General features: G+C 32.6%; 1 protein-coding gene across 1 annotated transcript; it reads left to right on the plus strand.

Annotated features, from left to right (window-relative positions):
• The first annotated feature begins 16,666 nt into the window (after positions 1-16,666).
• Positions 16,667-17,709, plus strand: LOC111392899 (transcription factor bHLH162-like). Its single transcript, XM_023018313.1, has 3 exons — positions 16,667-16,881; positions 17,061-17,384; positions 17,500-17,709. Exons 1-3 carry the CDS (start codon positions 16,762-16,764, stop codon positions 17,581-17,583), a joined length of 528 nt encoding a protein of 175 aa, XP_022874081.1. The 5' UTR covers positions 16,667-16,761; the 3' UTR covers positions 17,584-17,709.
• The last annotated feature ends 5,874 nt before the right edge of the window (positions 17,710-23,583 follow it).

The following is a 23,583-nucleotide window of genomic DNA, read 5'->3' on the forward strand; positions in this document are numbered from 1 at the left end:
GGTCTGTGAATCCCTCCTCTGTACATATGGCATAAATCAAAAAGGAAACATATAGCTCTTGTTTGGTTACAATTATTTTAAAAATATATTTTTCTTTCTTTTATTTTTAACCACATATTTCATTTAATGACACCTTTTCCGTCAAAATATTATTTCAAAATGCATTATCTCCAAAAAGAGTTGTGTTACCTGCACAGGCGCCTTTGCACGGGGTCTGTACAGGTGCACACACATGGAGGTGAACCCCACACATGAGGTCATCCCCATGTGACATCCCTTGTACAGGTCTTGTGCAAAAAGACTTGTGCAAGGAGGCTTTTTCTTTCAAAAATGGGGCTCAAACATGCTCATATGATAACGGATTGTCCTCTCGGCTTAATTATATAATAGATTAAACATTTAATTTTACTACTCTCAAAAAATATTTATTGTTTTCCCCATCTTTTAGTTTCACTAGCTTCCCTCCAAATTATTGTATTATTTTTCTCCATTGAAAATTAAAATACTTTGAGTGCATTTAATTATAGATAGTGGGTTTTGGCTTTTCGAATTCGGAGAGCCAAACTCACTTTCTAGATTAAAATTTTAATTTAAATAGTCTTTTGGACATATTTTAAGGATTAGCTCTTTAAATTAAAAAATATCTTATATTTAAAGAGTCTCTTGAATATGCTATAAGCACTAGATGTTTATTAATAAGGCACGAGAGTCGAAACGATAATTATAGAATACGAGTAGAATTATCTGTTTATTAGCCAAAGACTTTTGAATAAGTCGTAGTTTGATTTTGATTCATGGAGTATTTTGGGAATAGAGATAAATCTAATTGTTCAACATGGATATAATCTTAGCCGAACACAGTCTTAAATTAGAAGGTTTTTGTTATATTTATAAATTACATGGCATGTGCGTGATGGAGTTGGTCTCATATTGACCATACTTGACATTGATTATTTAATTAGATTAAACCTATTAAACTAAGCAACCTTAATGACTTCATATTGGGCTTGACCTTGAGCCCAATTTACTAAACCCACTTGGCCCATTCACTTTTCTATATATTTGTGATATTACTTCACATCGTAACCTAACTCTAGCCAAATCTCATCTTCCCCTTTTATACTTAAATTAGAAGGTTTTTGTTATATTTATATATTACATGGCATGTGCGTGATGGAGGTGGTTCCATATTGACTATACTCGACATTGATTATTTAATTAGATTAGACCTATTAAACTAAGAAACTTTAACGACTTCATATTGGGCTTGACCTTGAGCCCAATTTACTAAACCCACTTGGCCCATTCACTTTTCTATATATTTTTGATATTACTTCACATGGTAACCTAACTCTAGTCAAATCTCATCTTCCCCTTTTATACTCATATTACTATATTATATCTTGTTAGACCGTTAACATGACAATTGGAGCGCAAGCGACCGTTGAACATTTTTCTTGACCAGTGATCTTTCCCTTCTAATGGAGTGTTTTAGTGTGCAGGTAACATTTACTTGGAGAGGAGGTGATCGAGATTCTGTTGGCATATTTTTGTAGATCAACAGCTTTTGTCTTTTGTAAGATAGACGGTACTAGATCGATAAACAAATTACTAGTTATTGTACCTACAGCCCTTGTTTGAATCTCTTTTATTCTAAAAATTCATTTTTTTTCAAAACTCATTTGCAACCACACATTTTTCAATAAAATAATTTTACACACATAAATTGAAAACTTTTTTTTTTTTAATTTTTTAAATTTTAGTTTTTATCAATGTATACTTCTGTTATTTTATAACCTTTAAATCTGAGGATCGATTTGTGAAAGTAAATGAATATTGCAAAAATTAAAATGAAGAATACCAGAGATTTTTCGTCCTTGGAAGGGCTCGGATGTTCAGTCGTGAGACCTAGTCACCCGTTGCATCCACTAAAGGATTTAGCTCAAGATCCACTAATATCAACCAAAAATCAGTACAAAATGTACGAAGAAATTTCAGATTTTTTCGAGTTTCTCTCGCCTCTTCTCAAACAGAAAACCCTCACGAAATCAATATCTATTGACTGTACTAAACAATCAGATGTTTCCACTAAGAATAACCATTTCAATCACAAAGATCGATTACAAATTTACAGAGATCAAAATCCTAATTTTCACTCAGAAAACGGAGAGAGACGAAGAGACTGAAAGAAGGATCCAGAATTTGAATAGTGCCAAGGTCAAGTATATATCTTATCACTCCAATAGTCACAATCCAACGGTTGGAATGAAGCCATGTGGACAACAGATTCACATCCCTTAAAAGAGGCTGAAATCGTGTTTTCAAATGACGTTTTTATTAGAAAGGTCAGCTCCGATTGTATGTAAATTGGCCCAACCAAGATGCAGCCCACCAACCCAAGCCCAAAATTTGTTAACAATCTCTATCTTGCTGATCTGAATCTTGGTCTTTACTAATGGATCCTGTTACTAAATCAATTAGCTTCATTTACTCTAAGTTCCTGTAAAAAAACAAAAAAATTAGATCAGTTCAACCTTATCATAAAAACGCTTGAAGTTCTAAATTAATCATCCCTTTATGTGATATTTAGAATCTTCAAGCAATTTTTAAATTTGTTTAGAGGCAGTACCTTAGTTCTCAAATCAGAGGGATTGAACTCTGTAGGAATTTTAATCAACCCGATCAAACATTTTTCAACCATATTTTGCACAAAGTGAAATTTTATGTTTACATATTTGGTTCTATCATGATATATAGGGTTCCTACTAAGGTGTATTGTACTTTGATTATCTGTGTAAATGTTAGCAGAATTATATGAAAAACGAATTTCATTCAATAAGCCTCTTAACTAGATGCTTTCTTTAACAGTATCACAAGCTGCAATGTATTCAACTTCTGTAGATGATAAGACAATTAATTTCTGTAGCTGTGACTTCCAACTTATCCATCCATTACAAAAAGTAAAAATATAGGAAGATGTGGATCTTCTCCTATCTAAGTCATCAGCAAAATCTGAGTCTGTATAACCCTTTAATGTTATCTCTTCATTGCTTCTTCTATACATTAGACCTAATTTAGATGACCCTTTTAAGTATCTTAACATCCATTTTATTGCAAGCCAGTGAGTTTCACCTGGGTTGGCCATGAACCTACTTAAAACATTAATTCCATGTGCTAGGTCAGGTCTGGTACAGACCATGAGGTACATGATAGAGCCTACAGTGTTAGTATAAGGTACTTTCTCCATTCTCTTTAATTCATCATTTGTTTTAGGTGATTGTTCACTAGACAATTTAAAGTGATTAGCAATAGGAAGAGTAATAGGCTTACAATTAAGCATAGAAAATTTTTCAAGAATTTTCTTCACATAAGATCCTTGTTTTAGCATTAATATGTAATTATCTCTATCTCTATCTATTTCCATTTCAAGAATCCTTTTAGCTTGTCCTAAATCCTTCATTTCAAATTCAGATTTTAACTTTGATTTAATGAAATCAATTTCACTTCTATCATGACAAGCAAGCAATATATCATCAACATATAGTAACAAATAAATGGATTCAGGTCCACTCGAACCTTTATAGAAGAGAAGGAGTCATAACTGCTTTTTACAAAACCTAAAGTCTGCACAAACGAATTAAATTTCAAATACCATTACCTGGGAGCTTGTTTAAGCCAATAAAGAGATTTTTTCAACAAGCAAACCTTATTTGATTTCGATTTAATTTCAAATCATTTGGGTTGAGTCATGTATATTGTCTCATCAAGATCACCATTTAGAAATGTTGTTTTAACATCAAGTTGATCTATTTTCCAGTTAAAATGAGCAGATAAAGCCAGTAAAATTCTAATTGTAGTATACTTGGCAACTGGAGAGAATATTTCATTGTAGTCCACTCCTTCTTTTTGAGTGAAACCTTTGGCCACTAATCTGGCTTTATATCTCTTATTTTCTGAATTTGAATCTCCTTCTTTAATTTTAAAAATCCACTTACAGTCTACAATCTTTTGATTTTTAGGTCTATTGACCAAAATTCAGGTTTTATTTTTAATAAGGGAATCTATTTCCTCATCCATAGCTTCCTTCCAAAGCTTAGAATCAGAAGAATTAATGGCTTCATCAAAAAATGTAGATTCATAATATAAGGAGTCACGTGCAGAAAATAGAGTGACAAATTCTTCATTATTGAATCTGGTGGAGGGAATGATGGTTCTTCTTTCCCTATCTCTAACTAGCTGATAATCAGCAAGAGTATTAATTGAAAATTCAGATTCATTTTCGAGAACATCTTGCTCATTATTTATTTTAGATTGAGAGTGCTCCACCTCAAAAGAATCATCTTGATTTACAGCATTTCAGGTTGAACTTCCAGGATGGTCTTATTTTTTGGTGTAGATTCAGAAGTTTTAGAATCTTTAGATTTAATACAAGGCATGTCATTCTCATTAAAGATGACATCTCTACTTATTATTACTTTAAAACAATAAAGAGATTTTTTCAACAAGCAAACCTTATTTGATTTCGATTTAATTTCAAATCATTTGGGTTGAGTCATGTATATTGTCTCATCAAGATCACCATTTAGAAATGTTGTTTTAACATCAAGTTGATCTATTTTCCAGTTAAAATGAGCAGATAAAGCCAGTAAAATTCTAATTGTAGTATACTTGGCAACTGGAGAGAATATTTCATTGTAGTCCACTCCTTCTTTTTGAGTGAAACCTTTGGCCACTAATCTGGCTTTATATCTCTTATTTTCTGAATTTGAATCTCCTTCTTTAATTTTAAAAATCCACTTACAGTCTACAATCTTTTGATTTTTAGGTCTATTGACCAAAATTCAGGTTTTATTTTTAATAAGGGAATCTATTTCCTCATCCATAGCTTCCTTCCAAAGCTTAGAATCAGAAGAATTAATGGCTTCATCAAAAAATGTAGATTCATAATATAAGGAGTCACGTGCAGAAAATAGAGTGACAAATTCTTCATTATTGAATCTGGTGGAGGGAATGATGGTTCTTCTTTCCCTATCTCTAACTAGCTGATAATCAGCAAGAGTATTAATTGAAAATTCAGATTCATTTTCGAGAACATCTTGCTCATTATTTATTTTAGATTGAGAGTGCTCCACCTCAAAAGAATCATCTTGATTTACAGCATTTCAGGTTGAACTTCCAGGATGGTCTTATTTTTTGGTGTAGATTAAGAAGTTTTAGAATCTTTAGATTTAATACAAGGCATGTCATTCTCATTAAAGATGACATCTCTACTTATTATTACTTTAAAACCTTTTTGGTCTTTAACCTAGAGTCTATAGCCTTTGGTTTCCTCTCCATTACCCAATAAAACATATTTTTGGGATCTAAGCTCAAGTTTACCTTCACTTTGATGGGAATATGCAGCATAGTCAAAAACTTTGAGTTTGCTATAGTCAGGCGTTTTTTCAGACCATAACATTTCAGGGACTTGAAAATCAATAGCACTAGACGGACTTCTATTTATTAAATAGGTGGCTGTGTTTAGAGCTTCACCTCAAAAAAACTTTGGAAGTCCAAAACTATACAACATACACCTGACTTTTTCCAATAGAGTTCTATTCATTCTTTCAGCAATTCCATTTTGCTGAGGGGTGTATGTTATAGTTCTACGCCTTAGAATTCCAAACTCTTTACAAAATGAGTTAAATTCAAAATTGCAGAATTCAAGATCATTGTCAGTTCTTAGTGCTTTGATTTTCTTGTTAGTTTGATTTTCAATCATAGATTTCCATTGTTTAAACATTTGAAAAGTTTCAGACTTTTGTTTTAAAAGAAATGTCCATATTTTTCTTGAAAAGTCATCTATTATAAGAAGATAGAACCTAAATCCACTTAGGGTGCTTACTGATGCTGGACCCCACAGGTCAGCATGTAAGTAGTCCAGTATAGAAGTAGATTTATGGGTTCCAGATTTAAAGGGTAGCCTTTTCTGTTTTCCAATTAAACATTTTTCACAAAAGTCCAATTTTTCAATGTTATCCTTTTTCAAAACATCTAAATTTATTTAAAATGATTAATCCCTATTCTGAAATGTGTCCCAATCTTTTATGCCAAAATAAGGATTTATCAAACTCATAGTTTGAGGCAGTGGTACATTGACTTAAAACAGACTCAGCATGGATAGTGTAAATTTCATTTATTTTTGGAGAGGAGATAACTCTCTTGTCCCCTGAAGTTAAGCTTATAAGACCATTGTGCATAGAGATATTGTATTTCTCATCTAATTCTCCCAAAGAAATAAGGTTCCTTTTGAGTTCAGGGACATAGCTTGTATTTTCTAATTCAAGAGTATAGTTGTTATCTAACAACAACCTAACTTTACCAATACCTTCTATTAGACAACTCATGTCATTCTCCATCTGAATTTGCCCTACATTTAAGTCAACAAACTTAGAAAACCATTCCTTTAAAGGACACATGTGAAAGGTGCATCCAGAGTCAAGGACCCACTCTCTTGAATCTCTTTTGGTGGTATTAACAAGAATCACCCCCTGGATATCAGGTTCATTCTTACAGGCAATAGCTGTAGAACCATCAAAATTATTTCTATCTTTCAGATCTGAGATTTTCTTAAAACAATCTTTTATTAAGTATCATGTTTTGCCACAGTAGTAGCATTTTTTGGTCTGGTTCTTTGGTTTCACATGATTCTTGTTCTTATCTTTGACCTTGTAGGCAGGGAATTTTCCTTTCTTATGAGGATTCGGATAGTATTGGTTATGTTTCTTATTGTGATTCAGTTTTTCTTTTATATGCAACCCTTCACCAAACGTAGAGTCTTTTGACTCAACTTTCAATTGAAGCTCCTTATTTCTTAAGGCTGATGTTACTATATCCACAGTGAGTTCTTGCCCCCCCATATTCTAAGGCATTTCTAATGTCTCTATATTTTTCACTTAGAGAGTTCAATAGAGCAACAACTTGTTGGTCATTAGAAATTTCCTTATTACAATTATCTAAGTCCTGAATCATTTTGGTGAATTTATCAAGATTTTCTTCTAGGCCAGATGAGGGATCAATTCTGAAATTGTAAAATTGCCTTAAGAGATAACACTTATTTGACATGGATTTAGTCAAGTAGAGTGATTCTAATTTTGTCCACAATGCCTCATCAGAAGTGGTTTCTTCCACTTTCCTAATCACACTATCAGATAGGTGAAGAAAAACAGTACTCCATGCAGTATCATCTAATTCTTTCCTCCTATAGGCACTAATTTTAACAGGTCATGACCCATCAAGGGCTGCAACACAACTTTGCTGCAATAGCAGTGCTCTCATTTTCTGGCGCCAGAGATTAAAATCCCCAGTACCATTCCATGTCTCTATTTCTAGTTTATATGCACTTGACATGGTGACAAGTATTTATGCAAATATGAAATTATACAGCACCCGGTGTATATATGATTCAGACAGATAACGTAAGTAAAAGACAGGTAGATTTCTGAACAGAATAGGACAATACAGTTATTCCTATCTAACAAGCAATTCAGGAAACTAGATGTTAATTTTGAAAAGGGTCTAAGGAGTGGTGACCTTTTAGGTCCACTGCTCCCTCAGATTCACGGACCTTCATAGAGATCTTGGACAAAGGAAAGCACAGGAGAATCACTTACCTTAATAATCGATTTCAAGATTAACAAGAAACAATAACAGATTGAAGAAAAGATTCAGAAATATACCAAAACTGAAATTGTAAAAATTTCAATATGTAGGATGTGACTAGAATACTGGGATTGGAGCATAACTTTCAATGCAGGAGCAAGAAATCAGTGAGTTACTAAAACTCGGTGGGAACTCAGCTGGAATCGAATGAGTCAACTCAACTCGCCAAACACAATACGAGTCAGACCACTCAGTAATTGAGTCAACTCAGAAATTGTTTAGAAACTCAGTAACGAGGAACAAATCTTCAGTAAAATCGATCAAAAATGAAAATATTCAAAAAAACAGTACAGATCCAACCAAAAGTTAAATCAAGAGTTCAACTCAAAATATCCAAAATTCTAAATATCAAATTTTTGCACTTTAAACCAAAAAACTGCAGATTTGAAAAATTTTCCAGAAAACATTTAAAAGAAAGCTAGGGTTTCTTGAAGAAAAATTTTCAGAAAAAAAGGTTTCAAAAACACGTGCTCTGGTACCACTGTTATTTATAACCTTCAAATCGGAGGATCGATTTGTGAAAGTAAATGAATATTGTGAAAATTAAAATGAAGAATACTAGAGATTTTTTGCCCTTGGAATGGCCTGGATGTTTAGTCGTGAGACCTAGTCACTCGTTGAGCATCCACTAAAGGATTTCGCCCAAAATTCACTAATATCAACCAAGAATCAGTGTAAAATGTACGAAGAAATTTCAGATTTCTTCGAGTTTCTCTCACCTCTTCTCAAACAGAAAACCCACACAAAATCAATATCTATTGACTATACTAAACAATCAGATGTTTCCACTAAGAATAACCATTTCAATCACAAAGATCGATTACAAATTTACAAAGATCAAAATCCGAATTTTCACTCAGAAAATAGAGAGGGACGAAGAGACTGAAAGAAGGATCCAGAATTTGAATAGTGCCAAGGTCAAGTATATATCTTATCACTCCAATAGTCACAATCCAAGGGTTGGTATGAAGCCACGTGGACGGCAGATTCACATCCCTTAAAAGAGGTTGAAATCATGTTTACAAAGGACGTTTTTATTAGAAAGGTCAGCTCCGGTTGTATGTAAATTGGCCCAACCAAGATGCGGCCCACCAACCCAAGATTTAGCAAGGCAGCCCAAAATTTGTTAACAATTTTAAAAAATTATTATTCAAAAATACATTCTTTCTCCAAAATGAGGCTCAAACAAGGGCTGGTCTTAAAACCATTTAGTAAACATGTCTTTAAATTAAGATTTTAGAAGGCGTAAAGCGTTGCAAGAAGCATATGTTAAGTTTTAACCTTACGAGCTTAGGTGTAATAAGATGTTTTTCTAGTTTTAATATTATTTTATTTTGAGATGTACACTTATGAATCAAAAGTTTTGCAATAACAGAATAACTAGTGAGAGATGCATTACTTAGCAGTAAACTTATAAGGATATCTTATTAATTATTTTTAATTAAAAAGTGACGTTTTCTTTAAAATTGATTGGTTAGTATGCCCTTAGGAAAAAAAAAAAAAAAGAAAAGAAAAGAGGAAAAGATCCTTTTAGCCATGTCCGTTCCTTTGTTCATGGAAAGTTGATAGTTCAGAAAGGATGGTCTCTTTCTTCAATAGCTTAAGTAAAAAGCTAATTGTAGACCAATGGTTACTTGTAGAAATTGATAAAGTCACCACTCTCCTCTTTATCATAACACATTAAAATCGGTTCAACAAATAAAAAGAAAAGGAAAAAAAATTCATTTTGGTTTTTGATTTTTGGTTTTTTATTATCAGTAAAGACATGAGGCATCATAATGATGTGGATACTCGACAGTCGGGTATCCAATCTCACGGGATTGAATATGCTGGAGAGTCAAAACATTAGTTTTAAATTTTGAGAAACCCATTCCACACTTGATATAAGGGTGGGGAGTCCAACCTTAACCTTTTCTTATTTGAAATATGAATAAATCATCGAAATAATGCCAAATAATTTCATCAATAAATTGTTTGGTCCATAGTCAACATTTCAAAATAATTTCTTACAAACGATACCTAAATCTAATTTGTAGGACAAGTTGCACGACCGTTATTTTTCTCGTACGTACTGCTTTACATATCTCTCTTTATTTGATTCTATACAATCCTAATTAAAAATTTACAGTGAGATTACATAGTGCATACAATTATTGGAGGGCCATCTTTACGTGGTACGCCTACCTCTCGAAAGAGTCGAACAAACTGGGATATAAAAGAAAGTCTAGCTTTCTTGATTCGTTATTCCCAAGTCCAATGAAGGAATAAAATAAGGGTTGTACCTTCCAGCTCTGACTTTAGTGATGAAATGAGCTAGTTAGAGCTATAAAAAGGTTGAACCCCAACATTAAGGATCTCCCACCGCCTTTACCTTAGAGAATCGTGAGGGAGGTAAATCGCAGGTTATGCCTCTAAGGGTACATGGTGGAAGGTTATTTATACACTTGCACTTATTCAAGAGTCAAATCCATATTTCAGGATTCGAACCCTTGACGCGGCAGCATTAAGCAAAGTTGGATTTCTCCACCCTTCCCTTTTACCACTTGGAGATGTGCCCTGGGGGCGAGCTAATTAGAGCTATAGATTCCGAAAGTGGTAATATCTTCCAGGTCATGGCTCTTTTACTATTTTAAACACTGTGCCAAATATACAGCTATTGCACATGTAGAGAAAATTATAAGTAATAATTCGTTTAACATTTGTTGAAAGCTCAAGAATCCACCATCTGGATTGTGATCATTGAAGTAAAATCCGGGCCCTAAAATTATTAGTGCACACTCGATTACTTTGTTGTTTTTCGACAAGTTTTATCTTAAAGTCACGCAATATGTACATCGGGGTGTCCACTCCCCTCATATGGAGGGAGCAAGGCACGCTTCAAATAAAATATGATTTATTCAAAATGGGCCTACCTCCATATGAGGAAGGTGGATGCCTAATAAGCCTAGATGGATATCACTTGATGTACAAATTGTAAGTATTATACTCTAGGCTCAATCAACTTTGGGCATAAATACTTTTGATATATAATTAATGCAATTTAATGGCAAATTTATTATTTAATTAATAAACAATTAAATAAATAATAGAGTCCGTAGATTCAAATCTTCGTAATTTGTTAATCATAAGGAGTTGTGATTGTGAGATACAAATTACGTCTGATTGAATCTTAAATCGTCCGTAGTCGTAAGTAATAACGAGATACGGATATCGTTATTACGGATAGACCATCACGTGTGACATTTCTTACTTGTGAAGTAAGTAGCTGATCTTACAAACTAAAGTGATGTTTTGTTATAGAACAAAACATTGGAGACCCGCCGAGAGATTCCACGTGGATAATTATCTGAGTGTCAGTGGTTAATCTCTAACGTTCGATATTGGAATTGGTCCTTTGAGTTGACGTCGTCATGGTACCTTATATAAGGACAGTCATACTTTGGCGGTGTTGGATGTTGCTCTGCAAAGGGCCGCTAATACGATATCGTTCAGGTACGTCAAGAATCGTATGAAGGTTGTGATTGATCAATAAAGGATTCGTCACTCTTAGATAGTAGGAGATTATGATCTGCGTTTCATTCAATTAAGTCGATGATGAAATTTTTGGCCAAAGTGTACTCATAAGTCGAAAAGGAGTTTTCGACTTAATAGTGGAGAAAAAGATATGATCGATGATCGAGATTGATACACTTCCATATCTCGTAATTGATCGGATCATATTGATGAAGGGATTATAGTTTCACGGTAAACGAACGAGTTTGGTTTTGTCACACCAAATGACATTTCCCATCACATATATTGTCCTGACACATTGCTAGATGTCAAACAGGGACAACGAGTGTGAATTAACGATAAATTAAAATGGTGTTTTAATTTATCAATTTTGATTAGATCAAAATAATATTTCACGTCGTTAGACATTGTGATCGGGAACCTAATAGATCGCACACAAAAGAGAATTGGAAGATTGCAAATTGTCAATTGGATTAATTAATTCACGGACCGGGTTTAATTAAATGAATTAATTAAATATTGGACCGAATCGAACCCGTTTGGGTTTATATAAATACATGGCTAGGGTTTGAGGTTCATATATTTTTCATTATTCTTACTGACACAAAAGAAAAAACTTTGGTAACTGTAATCTTATTCTCTGTGTGGATCACCGTTGGAGGCTGGACAATTGGACAGTTGTGGCTGACGAATCAAGATTGCTGGAATGAAAAGAAAAGCAAAAGGTTTGCAGAATTCGTCAAAAGTTCAATCTTTATTACGATTTCTATCTAAATACAAAGGGATCCTCGATAAGAATCAAAATAATTTTTAATTTTTCACTGTGCATGAATAAGTAGATCCCCAACACAAATAACATTATCTTTTATCTTATAATCAACTTAGGGCCCTGAGTTTGTGACCAGTCATTAACGCCTAAAATGAAGAGTGGCCTCTTTCCCACTGATTGGCCCTACCTTAATGATACAATTTAACATGTCAGAATTTGGATATTATTTGTCTTGTCCGAACTTTTTTTTTCTCTTTTTTTTTTTTTTTTTTCTCTTTTAATATGCTGTGTCAACTTTGTTTGGATATTGTCCCACTATGAAAGGAGTAAGCTCGATTCATTCTATTAATTTCATAATTTCATTTCAATTTATATATCATGTGTAATATGTAATATTTGAAATAAGGGTAATTAGCACAAAACATCCCTACCTTTCGATGTTTTTGTGAAAAACGTCCCTACCTTTCATTTTTTGACGGATTACACCCTTACCTTTACCTTTTTTTTGCACAAAACGTCCTTCTGTCAACTTTCCGTTAAAATGCTCCGTTAAATCAAAAGGTAATTAGCACAAAAGGTCCCTACCTTTCAAAGTTATTGTGCAAAACGTTTCTACCTTTTATTTTTTAGCATAATTATCAGAAAAGGTCCCTACCTTTCAATATTATTGTGCAAAACGTCCCTACCTTTCATTTTTAGCATTTTTACCCCTATATTTCACCTTTTATTGCGCAAAAGGTCATTTTCATCCATTTTTTCAATAAAATGACGATTTTACCCTCCTATTGAAATAAAAGAAAAGGAAAAGAAAAATATAATTAATTAATTGCAATCATAGTTCTAAATCTTTCAAAACATTACAGATAAATCCTAAATTCTCCACTACCCCCACTTTCACAACCCCACCAAGTCACCACCTATAGATCCATATAGCACCACTTTTCGACCACAACACCTATCGAACTCCACCACCACCAGCATCGCCTCACTCTCCCCAATATCCTCCTCCATAGTATTGGTCATAATCTGTCAGAAACAACCACATTTACGGTGGTGGAGTCCGTTGGGCATGGTGGCCGAAAGGTGGTATGTGGATTTATAGTTGGCAGCTTGATAGGTTGTGAAAATGGTAGTGGTTGAGAATTTATGATTTTTTTGTAATTTTTTAAAAATTTAAGGACTATGGTTGCAGTTGGTAATTCATCTTTTCTTTTTGTTTTATATGAATGGGAGAGTAAAATCGTCATTTTATTGAAAAAATGGATGAGAAGAACCTTTTTTGCAATGAAAGGTGAAAAGTAGGGGTGAAAATGCTAAAAAATAAAAGGTAGGGACGTTTTTCACAATAACATTGAAAGGTAGGGACCTTTTGTGCTAATTATGCCAAAAAACGAAAGGTAAGGACGTTTTGCACAATAATATTGAAAGGTAGGGGATCTTTTGTGCTAATTACCTATTGATTTAATGGAACATTTTAACGGGAACTTGACAGAAGGACGTTTTGCGCAAAAAAAAGGTAAAGGTGAAGGTGTAATCCGCCAAAAAACGAAAGGTAGGGACGTTTTCCACAAAAACATCGAAAGGTATGGACGTTTTGTGCTAATTACCCTTTGAAATAACTTATGGACAACTGTCTTTTACTCAGGATTGCTCGTTTCTGATACCACAATTGATGCGCCTGCTAGGAAAGAGAATTTCTTTAATTATGGAGAAACTTTTGGTTCCTATCGGAAGTAAAGAGGAAGTATCAACAACCATTTTTCTTGATTCTGGTGGCAAATGTTAGGGTTCATTAAATAGAAAGTTCTTTAGAAAATGCTATTAATTAAATATGTTTTGACAATTCGAAATGTAGCTAAAAACATGGACAATCATAGATCAGCAGAATGTGCCATGTTCTTGCCTGTAGGGTGTGAAACATTATATGAACTTATATTCTTTATTTAATACAATTTAATAGTGTCCAATCGTAGTATCAATCAAATTGTCAGTGTTTCTTGGCCACCTTGAGAAATTTTGAGGAGCTGGGGGTCTTAATGACGTTATAAGATCCACCATTGTTGAACATATTTTTTTAGGGGTGGTGCCAATTTATCATTTCCCTATTTTTCTTTCCGTATCTATGAGATAATATTGTTGGTCTATTGATAAACTTAGAAAGACTCGTTGAAAGTCCATGGAGGTATGTTATCGAAAGAATAGTTCTCTCATGGAGGGATGGCAAAAATACCCTGTAGCTGCCCTTTCCCATCCTTACCTTCATGGTCGGTTAACCTAGTTAGTGCCTATTGCCCGCATCTCTTTTGGGTTGCAAGTGCAACCGATTGGTTAGGTGGCCGAGTAATTGATCTATCTCGATCAATTAGAATATCTTACTTTGTCCGGTCTAGATAGATTATTATTCCATATGCTTGGTCTACCCAACATGTCATACAACTTATCTTAAACACTTTTATTCAAATGTGCTATGACAACATCAAAAATTTCAAATGCCATAAAACTATTCGAGAATAACAACTTAGAAAACATCGGCCTATGTAGAAGGCCAGAAACAATTAATTAATTTGAATTGGTTCACATTTGTCACACTTTTTCCATTTGCAATTCAATTAAACACAAGACTTGCAAGTCTGAAACGATGAAATTAATTGTGACAACAGAATCCAGAAAATCCTTTAAAGCCCTTTGCTTTCACACAAGAAAAGGACACAGGTTTCACTAAATATTTTAGTGACCAAAGGGCCCGGCCCCCAACTACACAAACTCAATAATTAATAGGGGATATAACATGTGGGTACTACATAACAAGCTTTTTGTGTTCACTGTTTTTAATGCAGTAAAAGGAGCTGAGTTTAATCAGAATTTTGCTACTTGTACAAAATGAATCACCTTGTAAAAGCTTTTTTTGGGTAGTGCTCAATCAAAGGATGCCACGCCGCATTCTATCAAGCCGTATGTACATATTTTCTATATGTACAACAAAGTTCTTTTAACTATGATCTTTTGCTTAAATAGGAAATCAATATCATTTACAATATTAAGTTTATAAAGGCCTAAGTGAAGTTGAGTCGTAATTACTAAAACTTACGAATCCTAGAATATAATTCAAATGAGCCTATAAATAAAAAAGAAGAAAAAGACATCTTTGTAGTGATTTTTGTTTGAAAGGCTTTTCTTATTCTGACGGTTTGACGTGATCAATATCTAAGTAGGGCTTCTTTTTGTTCCATCGAATTTTAGATAAATAATAATTTATTTGATTTGAAAATAGTTATTTGAATATAAAATATTCAAGCAAAAAAAAAGAAAAAAAGAAGAAAGACTATCTAAATTCTTTTTTTTTTTTACTTGATTTTTTTGTTTTATTTTCGGAACTAAAAAATAAACTATTCCACTATGGATTTTATAGTTAAGATTTTAGATTTTAGATTTTTTTCTCATTAAATTGTAAATCCATCCCCGAAAAAGTTATTTTGATGATTCTTTGGTGATCTAATCCTATCTTGATCATGGCCTAATGTAAAAAATAAGAATAAAAAAATATCTATTGTGAATCGATATCAGGAAATACTTGTACGTTGGATATTGCAACAACTAGAAAGGTGCACAGCTTATGAAAAAGATAAGTAGATCACATGATTTACGTACCATAAATAGTTGCTAAACGTGTAAAATTCCAAACAATTTGGGTACAGAACAAATATTTAAAATATGTTCAATGCAGAATAAGACACATATCTAACCTATATTTTGTTTGGCTTAATGTAAAAACTATTGCTAATAATTGACAAAATATTAGGGTTTTGATGTAATAAAACTATCCAAACGTGATTATTTTAGTTGAGTTAATCTAAGGTTACTTCTAAGCACACATGCATATGATTAAGTTAACATTTCAATATTCTACATCTATTTAGCATATACTATTTATCAGTTCTTCGAGATGAGCGTTCAAATCGAATCGATCTCTCCCACCTCCCCCCCAGCTATCCAAGATGGCTTATATGTACGAGCCTAAAAGGAGGTATCCATAGACACCAATCAAACTAACTATTCGATCTTGCCTTGTGGTCAACATAGATGTGGCTTATTGTGCACAAGGATGGCATTATCGATTATTAGGATGAAAGGGGGTCAAACAATATTACTCATTATCTACACATTCCATAAGACATAATTTATAATCACTTTCCATTTGGATAATTTGTAATTGATTTAATCACATATTCCAATAGATTCATAGTCACTCTTCTAAAGTTTTGGGACAACGAGTAGCATTCACTTATCTATCATTTATTTTTATCTATTTATAAATCAAATCTTTTATAAGTCTTTTCTAATGGAGGCTTAAATTCTAATTTAAGCGTTCCAAGCATGCTTGAAATGCTGTTTGGCCTTAAATTTTGCAGATATCAATTTTCAACAAGTTATAATTACTTTCACAAATATGTATTGACAAATTGAGAAAATAATTTATAATTGAGTCAAGTCAATTACTCAAATTTGATTTGGTTGGTTAGCCGAAATCTGGACAGTATTTTGATCAAGATCTAGCGGTCAAAAAATGGTCCTTGTAGGTTCCACTGCCACAAGAAAAGCTGACCTCAACAACCGTATCTCTCATACGTCATAAGTCCTATCACTATACTTTTTTATCTTCATGAATAATTATGCTTGATTCCCAGTATTTTATAATCACATTTGACCCCCAATTTGATGAAAGCTTCAAATATTTTATCTTCTTTCAGGAGTTAGCTGTTTGAGAAGTATATTTGTTGATGGATCAAAACCCTAGTTGTTCCAAAGCAGACAGAAAGACTATAGAGAAAAACAGAAGAAATCAAATGAAGTCTCTATATTCTCAGCTCAGTTCTCTACTGCCCCATCAAAATTCTAGGGTTCTTACTCCATTTCTGTATCTTTTTATACATGATACATCACATGCACGAATTAGGTTCCATTTCGGCATACACGAAGACTCATTTAAAAGTTTTATAATATTATTTATTAAGTTAAAATCTTAGTGAGTCTAGTATTATGTACAAAAAATGCAATTAAATTTATTTGGGTTTTGCAGGAAGTAGTATCTCTACCAGATCAGCTAGGAGAAGCTACTAATTACATAAAAAGTCTGCAGATTGATTTGGAGAAAATGAATCAGAAGAAGGATCGCCTTACTGGCTTGGGAAATTGCAGTAGCTCAACGATGGGGGAACTGAAATTGCCACACGTTGAGATTCATGTATCGGGTTCAGCTGTGGAGGTTGCTTTAATAACTGGTTTGGATTGTCAATTCATGTTCAGTGAAATTATTCGAATGTTTCATGAAGAAGGTGCTGAGGTCATCAATGCCAGTTTTTCTATCCAAGATGATACCATTTTCCACACAATACATTCAAAGGTATTCTTAAAATTGCTTATGAATTCTTTACTGAAGATAAGATTTGAATGAACACGCTTAGTTCTCTTTGACAGCTTAACCCTTTTCTTTTTTTCTTTCTTTCTTTGATTCTAAGCTTGAAGAGACATCTGCACCAGAAGATGAAGCTTCAAAGATATCGGAGATGCTAAAGAAGTTTGTGTACAGCAGTGTTAATTAATCCAATGTTTTATCTGCTGATTTAATTTCTAGTTTCTGCTTAATTTCGTGAAAGATCAAGTCCTCGATTTAGTAAGAGATCCAAGCACATCAAATGAGTAATTAATTGACTTCTTCAGTTTCTGAATTTCTTCATTATGATCATCCAAGTTAAAGTTGCTTACTAGCATATATCAGTACGCTTTTAATTTGTCCAGTCTCCACAGTAAACATTCTTGAAAGTTGCAATTGCCAGCCTGTGTAAATGCCCTATATAACCAAGATTAAGATGGGAACTATTTGAATAGCTAGTCATGTGGAGAATTAATTATTAGCATTAATTCTATTCTATCGAGAGCAATTAATTCGCAGGAAAAAAAAAGGACACTCAAGAATGCTTAGCCCCTATTTGATAGAAATTAAAATCAAATTTTTAGTTGATTTTGATAAAAGTCAATGAAACGTTCAGTTGAAAAGTCATGAAACTCATTAACTATGTTGTTAAAATTCATTATTGACTTTAACTTTAATTAAAATTCGAATTTTAATCAATACCAAACAAGGGCTTAAGATTTATAATTTCCGCCCAATGTGTGACTACGTCATCTTTCGCCAAAGAAGTTTATAAGTGAAAATTATACACACTATCTTCTCAAACATTTATCTCTTTTTGATGATAATACAAAACCCTAATGACAACTTCTTGTTTATAAGACAAATAAGTACAAAATCGAAATTATAAGTGTAAAATTCTTAAATCATTCTTAATGAAATTTTGGTTCAAGACGGCTTCTTGCCCACCTTCCAACCCTGCGATGACCTCACCATACTAGCTCCGTGCAACAAGAAAACTCTATCTTGACAAAGTAATTTAAATTTAGATTTTGCTACTTATCTCCCAGTATCTGCATTAATTATAAGTCTTTTTCTTTTGCTGCAAACTGAATCAGAATAAATCTCGCCAGAAAAAAAGTTAATGGCACTGACACTTTAGTAATCAATAAAGAGAAATGCTCATATATGGAGTTCTACTTTTCCAAATCTCATAGATTCTTTTATTTGCAGACTTGCTAGTTACTACTTTGATCAGCACATGTTTACTGGATTTGGAAATTAATCTGCAGATGTGAAACAAATCTTGAACGTATTAACTGCATATAGTAGTATTCCGCTGAATCTTGATAAAAATGAAAAAAAAAAGGAAGAAGAAGAAGAAGCAGCATGAATCCAATGTATGTATTACTATTATTTGGTCTTAGGGTTCAATATTAAAACGACAATGTTAAGAGTAATAGCACAAGCTTTATATGTATTTCATTTTTTTAATGAATTTTCACATATGAACGGATGTGAATTTTACACTTAACATGTGTTCACATGAGTGTTTGAATTGGCATGAATTTTTGTTTTCAGACACACTCTAATAGATGAATAAGATTTTAGCTTTTTTATTTATTGATTACTTTTGTTCTATAACTAGTAAGCCTATTATGTCTAATGGCCTTCATTTAGATAAGGATCAGCTTTCTCGTTGCTTTATGTAGAGATTATTGGACAGCGACATGTGCTTAAAAACTTTAGCAATAATTAGACTTGATCGAGTGGCTTTAAATTGGCAACAATCTATAAAATCTGCCCTTTAATTTCTGAAACTCTAATCTCTTCCACACATTATTCTTCATTGGTGGGGGGTGGAGGGAGTCTCTTTCCATGACTTTAGCATTGTCCATTCTAATATTTATGGATTACACATGGGACAGTCAATTGATTGGATTGAATTTTGATCTGAATCCGATGAAATTAACGGAGGATGAATTTAAGAACTCAGTCTGATAACTCGATCAAGTTTTGAATTCAATAATCTATTAACTAATGAAGCAAATGTGAATATAGGTGAATTCGATCCGATAACAACCCGATTTGATTTGTTATAATAATATAATATATTTTATATATTATAGCATAATTTATTACACATAATTTTTTTTTTCTCATTTGAAACTTGTATTATAATCTACACAAAATTTTGAAATAATAAATAATACTAAATAATAGTATAATATTGTTAATTGAAATGTTTGGAGAGTTTTTAATTTTCTATTAATTAAAATAAGAAAAGAATAATTAATTTAGTTTATAAATTAAACAATCAAAAGGGCCAACTTGGAATTGCTTTCATTGTTCCCAACTTTTCATATCGGATACTCACTAGAATATCACAAGATTTACAATCTATAAATAGGTTGACAAAAAATTTGGGTAAAAAGTTATTTGGACCTTTTAATTCTAGAGCTTAGAAGTTAACTAATATAAAATTTTTACCTTCCTATTTTTTTCAATTTCGGATTGGATATTCGTTAACAAAGTAAATTAAATATAGATTTAACCATCAAATATCCATTGGATTATTCTTATCGGATCTGATCAAATCAGATATGAGCAAATCCGATCCATATCCAATCCATTTAGCCTCTTACTACATGGCAAGTCATGTGACAACTAGAATGCCACCTAAGTTCACTTTGAGGTGATAGTCTATCTTTCGAGACATTGAGAACATCTAAATGCCTTGTTGACATAGCCTTTGGAGCTAAATAAGTTGATACAAGATCGTCACTTCCTTCTCATAGGTGATTTCTAGATTCCCAATGCTTAATGGCATAACAAAGGTCTCCACGACAAAAGTTGTAGGGCCAACCTTCATCCCTTGTGTAAACTGTGGTTTTCGCTTATGGAGCCACATGAGAAGTGTCGTTACTTAAAATGGCGATTGAGTACAAACATTATTTGAAGCCTAGGATGCATGTATCTTCCTACATCGCAAGTCACATAACCATCAACTAAGCTAGAATGTCACCTAAGTGCTATTTGAGGTGTTTCCTATCTTTCGCGGCGATGAAAAACATCAAAACGCCTAGTCAACATAGCTACTGAGGCTAAATAACTTGATGCGGATAGTCACTTTCCTTCTCTGAGGTGATTTCTGGAGTCTTAATGCTTAATGGCATAATGAAGGTCTTCATGACCAAAGTGGTAGTGGTCGATCTCAATCTTGTATAAACTATGATTCTGACTTACGAAGTCACGTGAAAAGTGATTAGTGTGGTGTGACTTGCAATGGAGGTTGAGCATAGGTTTACTTTGATGCCTAGGACGTGACATTATGACATGATAAAACTTGATAAGTGAGCCCTAGGATGAGGTCACATGTCAAGCATTTAGAGAGCTTTCATTCATTTCTCTTACCTATAAATACTCCTACTTGTTATCATTCAATGGTTTTTATGTCCTCGCTCTTTAAATATAAACCCGACTCCAAAATTATTCTTTTCCAAGTTTCATTCCTCACTCAAATATATATGTACCGTCTTTTTTACTGACTTGAGCATTAGAGCGTGTATGATCTCAACTTCAAGCCCTTCTTCTATTTGGAGAGGCTCTGATCTTGTGCATCTAACACACACTAGGGGAGAAGATGATGCGGGAACTATAGACGTAATGAGTCCAACCAATTAAGAAGAACAACAATAAAAATCACTTGAAAAAGCAAATTCGTACTATATTTGTGAGTTGTTTATAAGAACCTGTTTGACAATCATTATTATATAAAAAAGAGTTTTGAATAGTTATTTGTAGGAGAACGTGTGGATAAAAAGTACAAAAAAAGTTAAAATAACTTCTCCTTCAACATTGGCGGTAGTGTTCAAATTTGAGAGTTTCAATCCCACAAGCTTTTGTGCTCCATTTTTTTCTGGAGACTACTCAAATATGTCAAGTTAATACAAATATTTTATAGACTTTCAATTCAAAACTAATTTTATGCTCGCCTATAAATTCAGTATTGTGTGCGTTTACCATATTTCCATACACAATCCTCACGAATTATTTGTAATTTTTGCTGGGCTGTGTGTCCATATAGTATATTTTACTATGATAAAATAATAAACTATAATTTTATTTATTTATTGCATTTATTTTCTATTGAGAATATGAATTAAAGTGTCCATGATCACTTGGAATAATATAAGTTGAGTACTTACGTTGAAAAGTACACTGTGACGTAATTTATATTTTGATCATAATTAATTTGTTCACCACCAATATACAAGGGTTGGCACTTTGTACTGGAAAGTTGTAATATTGACCGATTCAATATTCAAGTTTGTTATTTGTCAATGTCACAAAAATAGTTAAAAGTGACACTAGTATACTTGGAATGTATTGAGTGGACCACATGTTAATTTTAATTCTACAATATGATTGTGTGGAGAATTAAATTTCACTTGACCACTATGTAATTCATATAAATTTTTTAATAGGGCTATGTATATCTTTTGGCGATTTTAATGGTTCTTTGATTCATTAATGGTTGAGATCAATTCGATTGGTCAAATATTTCGATGAGTTAGGAATTTGAGAATGAACAAAATAGAGAACATGAATTCGTGTAGAGAACCGTCATCCCGAAAAATGGGTAGAGTAATTACTTAAGTATTTTCTATTAAACGGTTAAAATTTGAGCTCAATATTTAGCGACGACTAAATTTCAACATATGTGATTAGTTCAAATGACCATTGAAGAAAATAAAACTTAAGTTATCGGATCTCAACATATTTATGCTCGTACCAAATTATCGGATCTCGAAATGTGATAAAATATATATACAACAGATCAGAGGAAAGTATTATAAATTTATTGATCTCTGTGATCTTATATATTTCATAAGTTCAGTCTTTTACCTTTAATGAAAGAAATAAGGACTAATAATTAGACTCGATGGTCTAGGATCGACTAGACATAATCTAATTATCAGAGTTTGGATAATATATATTCAGTCAGGTCCATGTGGTAGCTCTATAAAGTATAAAACTTAATTACTATAATTATAATAGTTTTGAGCTTAATTGTAATTACAATAAAATTTTATACTTATTGTAATTACTATGAAAGTTGTAAAATTAAATATAGTTGTAAATGAAGTTCTAAGACTACAGACGAAATTAAATATAAATTAATTGGATTTGGATTTTAATTAAAACTCCTATTTGGATTTTAATTAGAACTTTTATTTGAATGTAAAATTATTATTATACAAAGATTGTAACTATTATATCTCTATAAATAGTGATTAGATGAAAATTAGATATTATATGGAATTGTATAACGATCGTAATACATAATTTCGTAGTGTTCAATTTTTTAGAGAGAAAAAGATAAATTATTTTTCTTGCTTTTATCAATTGTCCAGGTCAAAAATCTTTTATCAATTGTCCGGGTCAAAAATTAGTTTAATGATTTAATTAAAAAAAAGGTACTCACCCACCGGTGTAATCTTGACTTTGAAAAATACCATAGTCTTAGAGGTTTGAAAGATCAAGTTCTTTCAATTAAAAGCGAGAAGTTTGTATCTCAGAATTTATTCAAGAATTGACCATTGAATTTATGTAAAGATTCGAATACTTTATTCTTGATATAACATATACGTGAACATATAGACTATCTCGTTTATTGAATTAAAGAAATTTTTTTACTTTTTGAATAATTCCGTTTCCGTAGTCCAACAATTTTGTAGCAGTTCATTGGAGGCTTTAGCTATATCAATGACTTCTCTTGTTCTTCTATTATCTGAGTTCTTTGACATGAAAATCCCAAATACTTAATGCAATCGTAGTCCTTTTCTTATTCTTCTTCTTTGACCAATGCAACTTCTACATATTTGACAACCAGAAGGGTTGTAAAAATGTCGTCAAGAAGTTGGCATAATGAACGCAGCAGAAATGCCAAGGATAAATTTCAGGATCTTTCTAGGGATTTTTTGAGCTAGTTTGAGAGCTACAATTCATTATTTCTTATTATACGACTTGAATACTCTATAGTTCATTTTGTTGCTTCTAATTGATGCCAGTATAACCAAGATCCATAATAGAGTTAGTAGTGGACGAATTAAGGATTCATTTTAATCAGATTCCCTATGTGTAATCCCATGACCACTCATCAAAGAATTTTGTATTAAAGTCAAGT

The sequence above is a fragment of the Olea europaea genome, unplaced genomic scaffold (genome assembly GCF_002742605.1).
Source record: "Olea europaea var. sylvestris unplaced genomic scaffold, O_europaea_v1 scaffold994, whole genome shotgun sequence".
NCBI classification, from domain to species: domain Eukaryota; kingdom Viridiplantae; phylum Streptophyta; class Magnoliopsida; order Lamiales; family Oleaceae; genus Olea; species Olea europaea.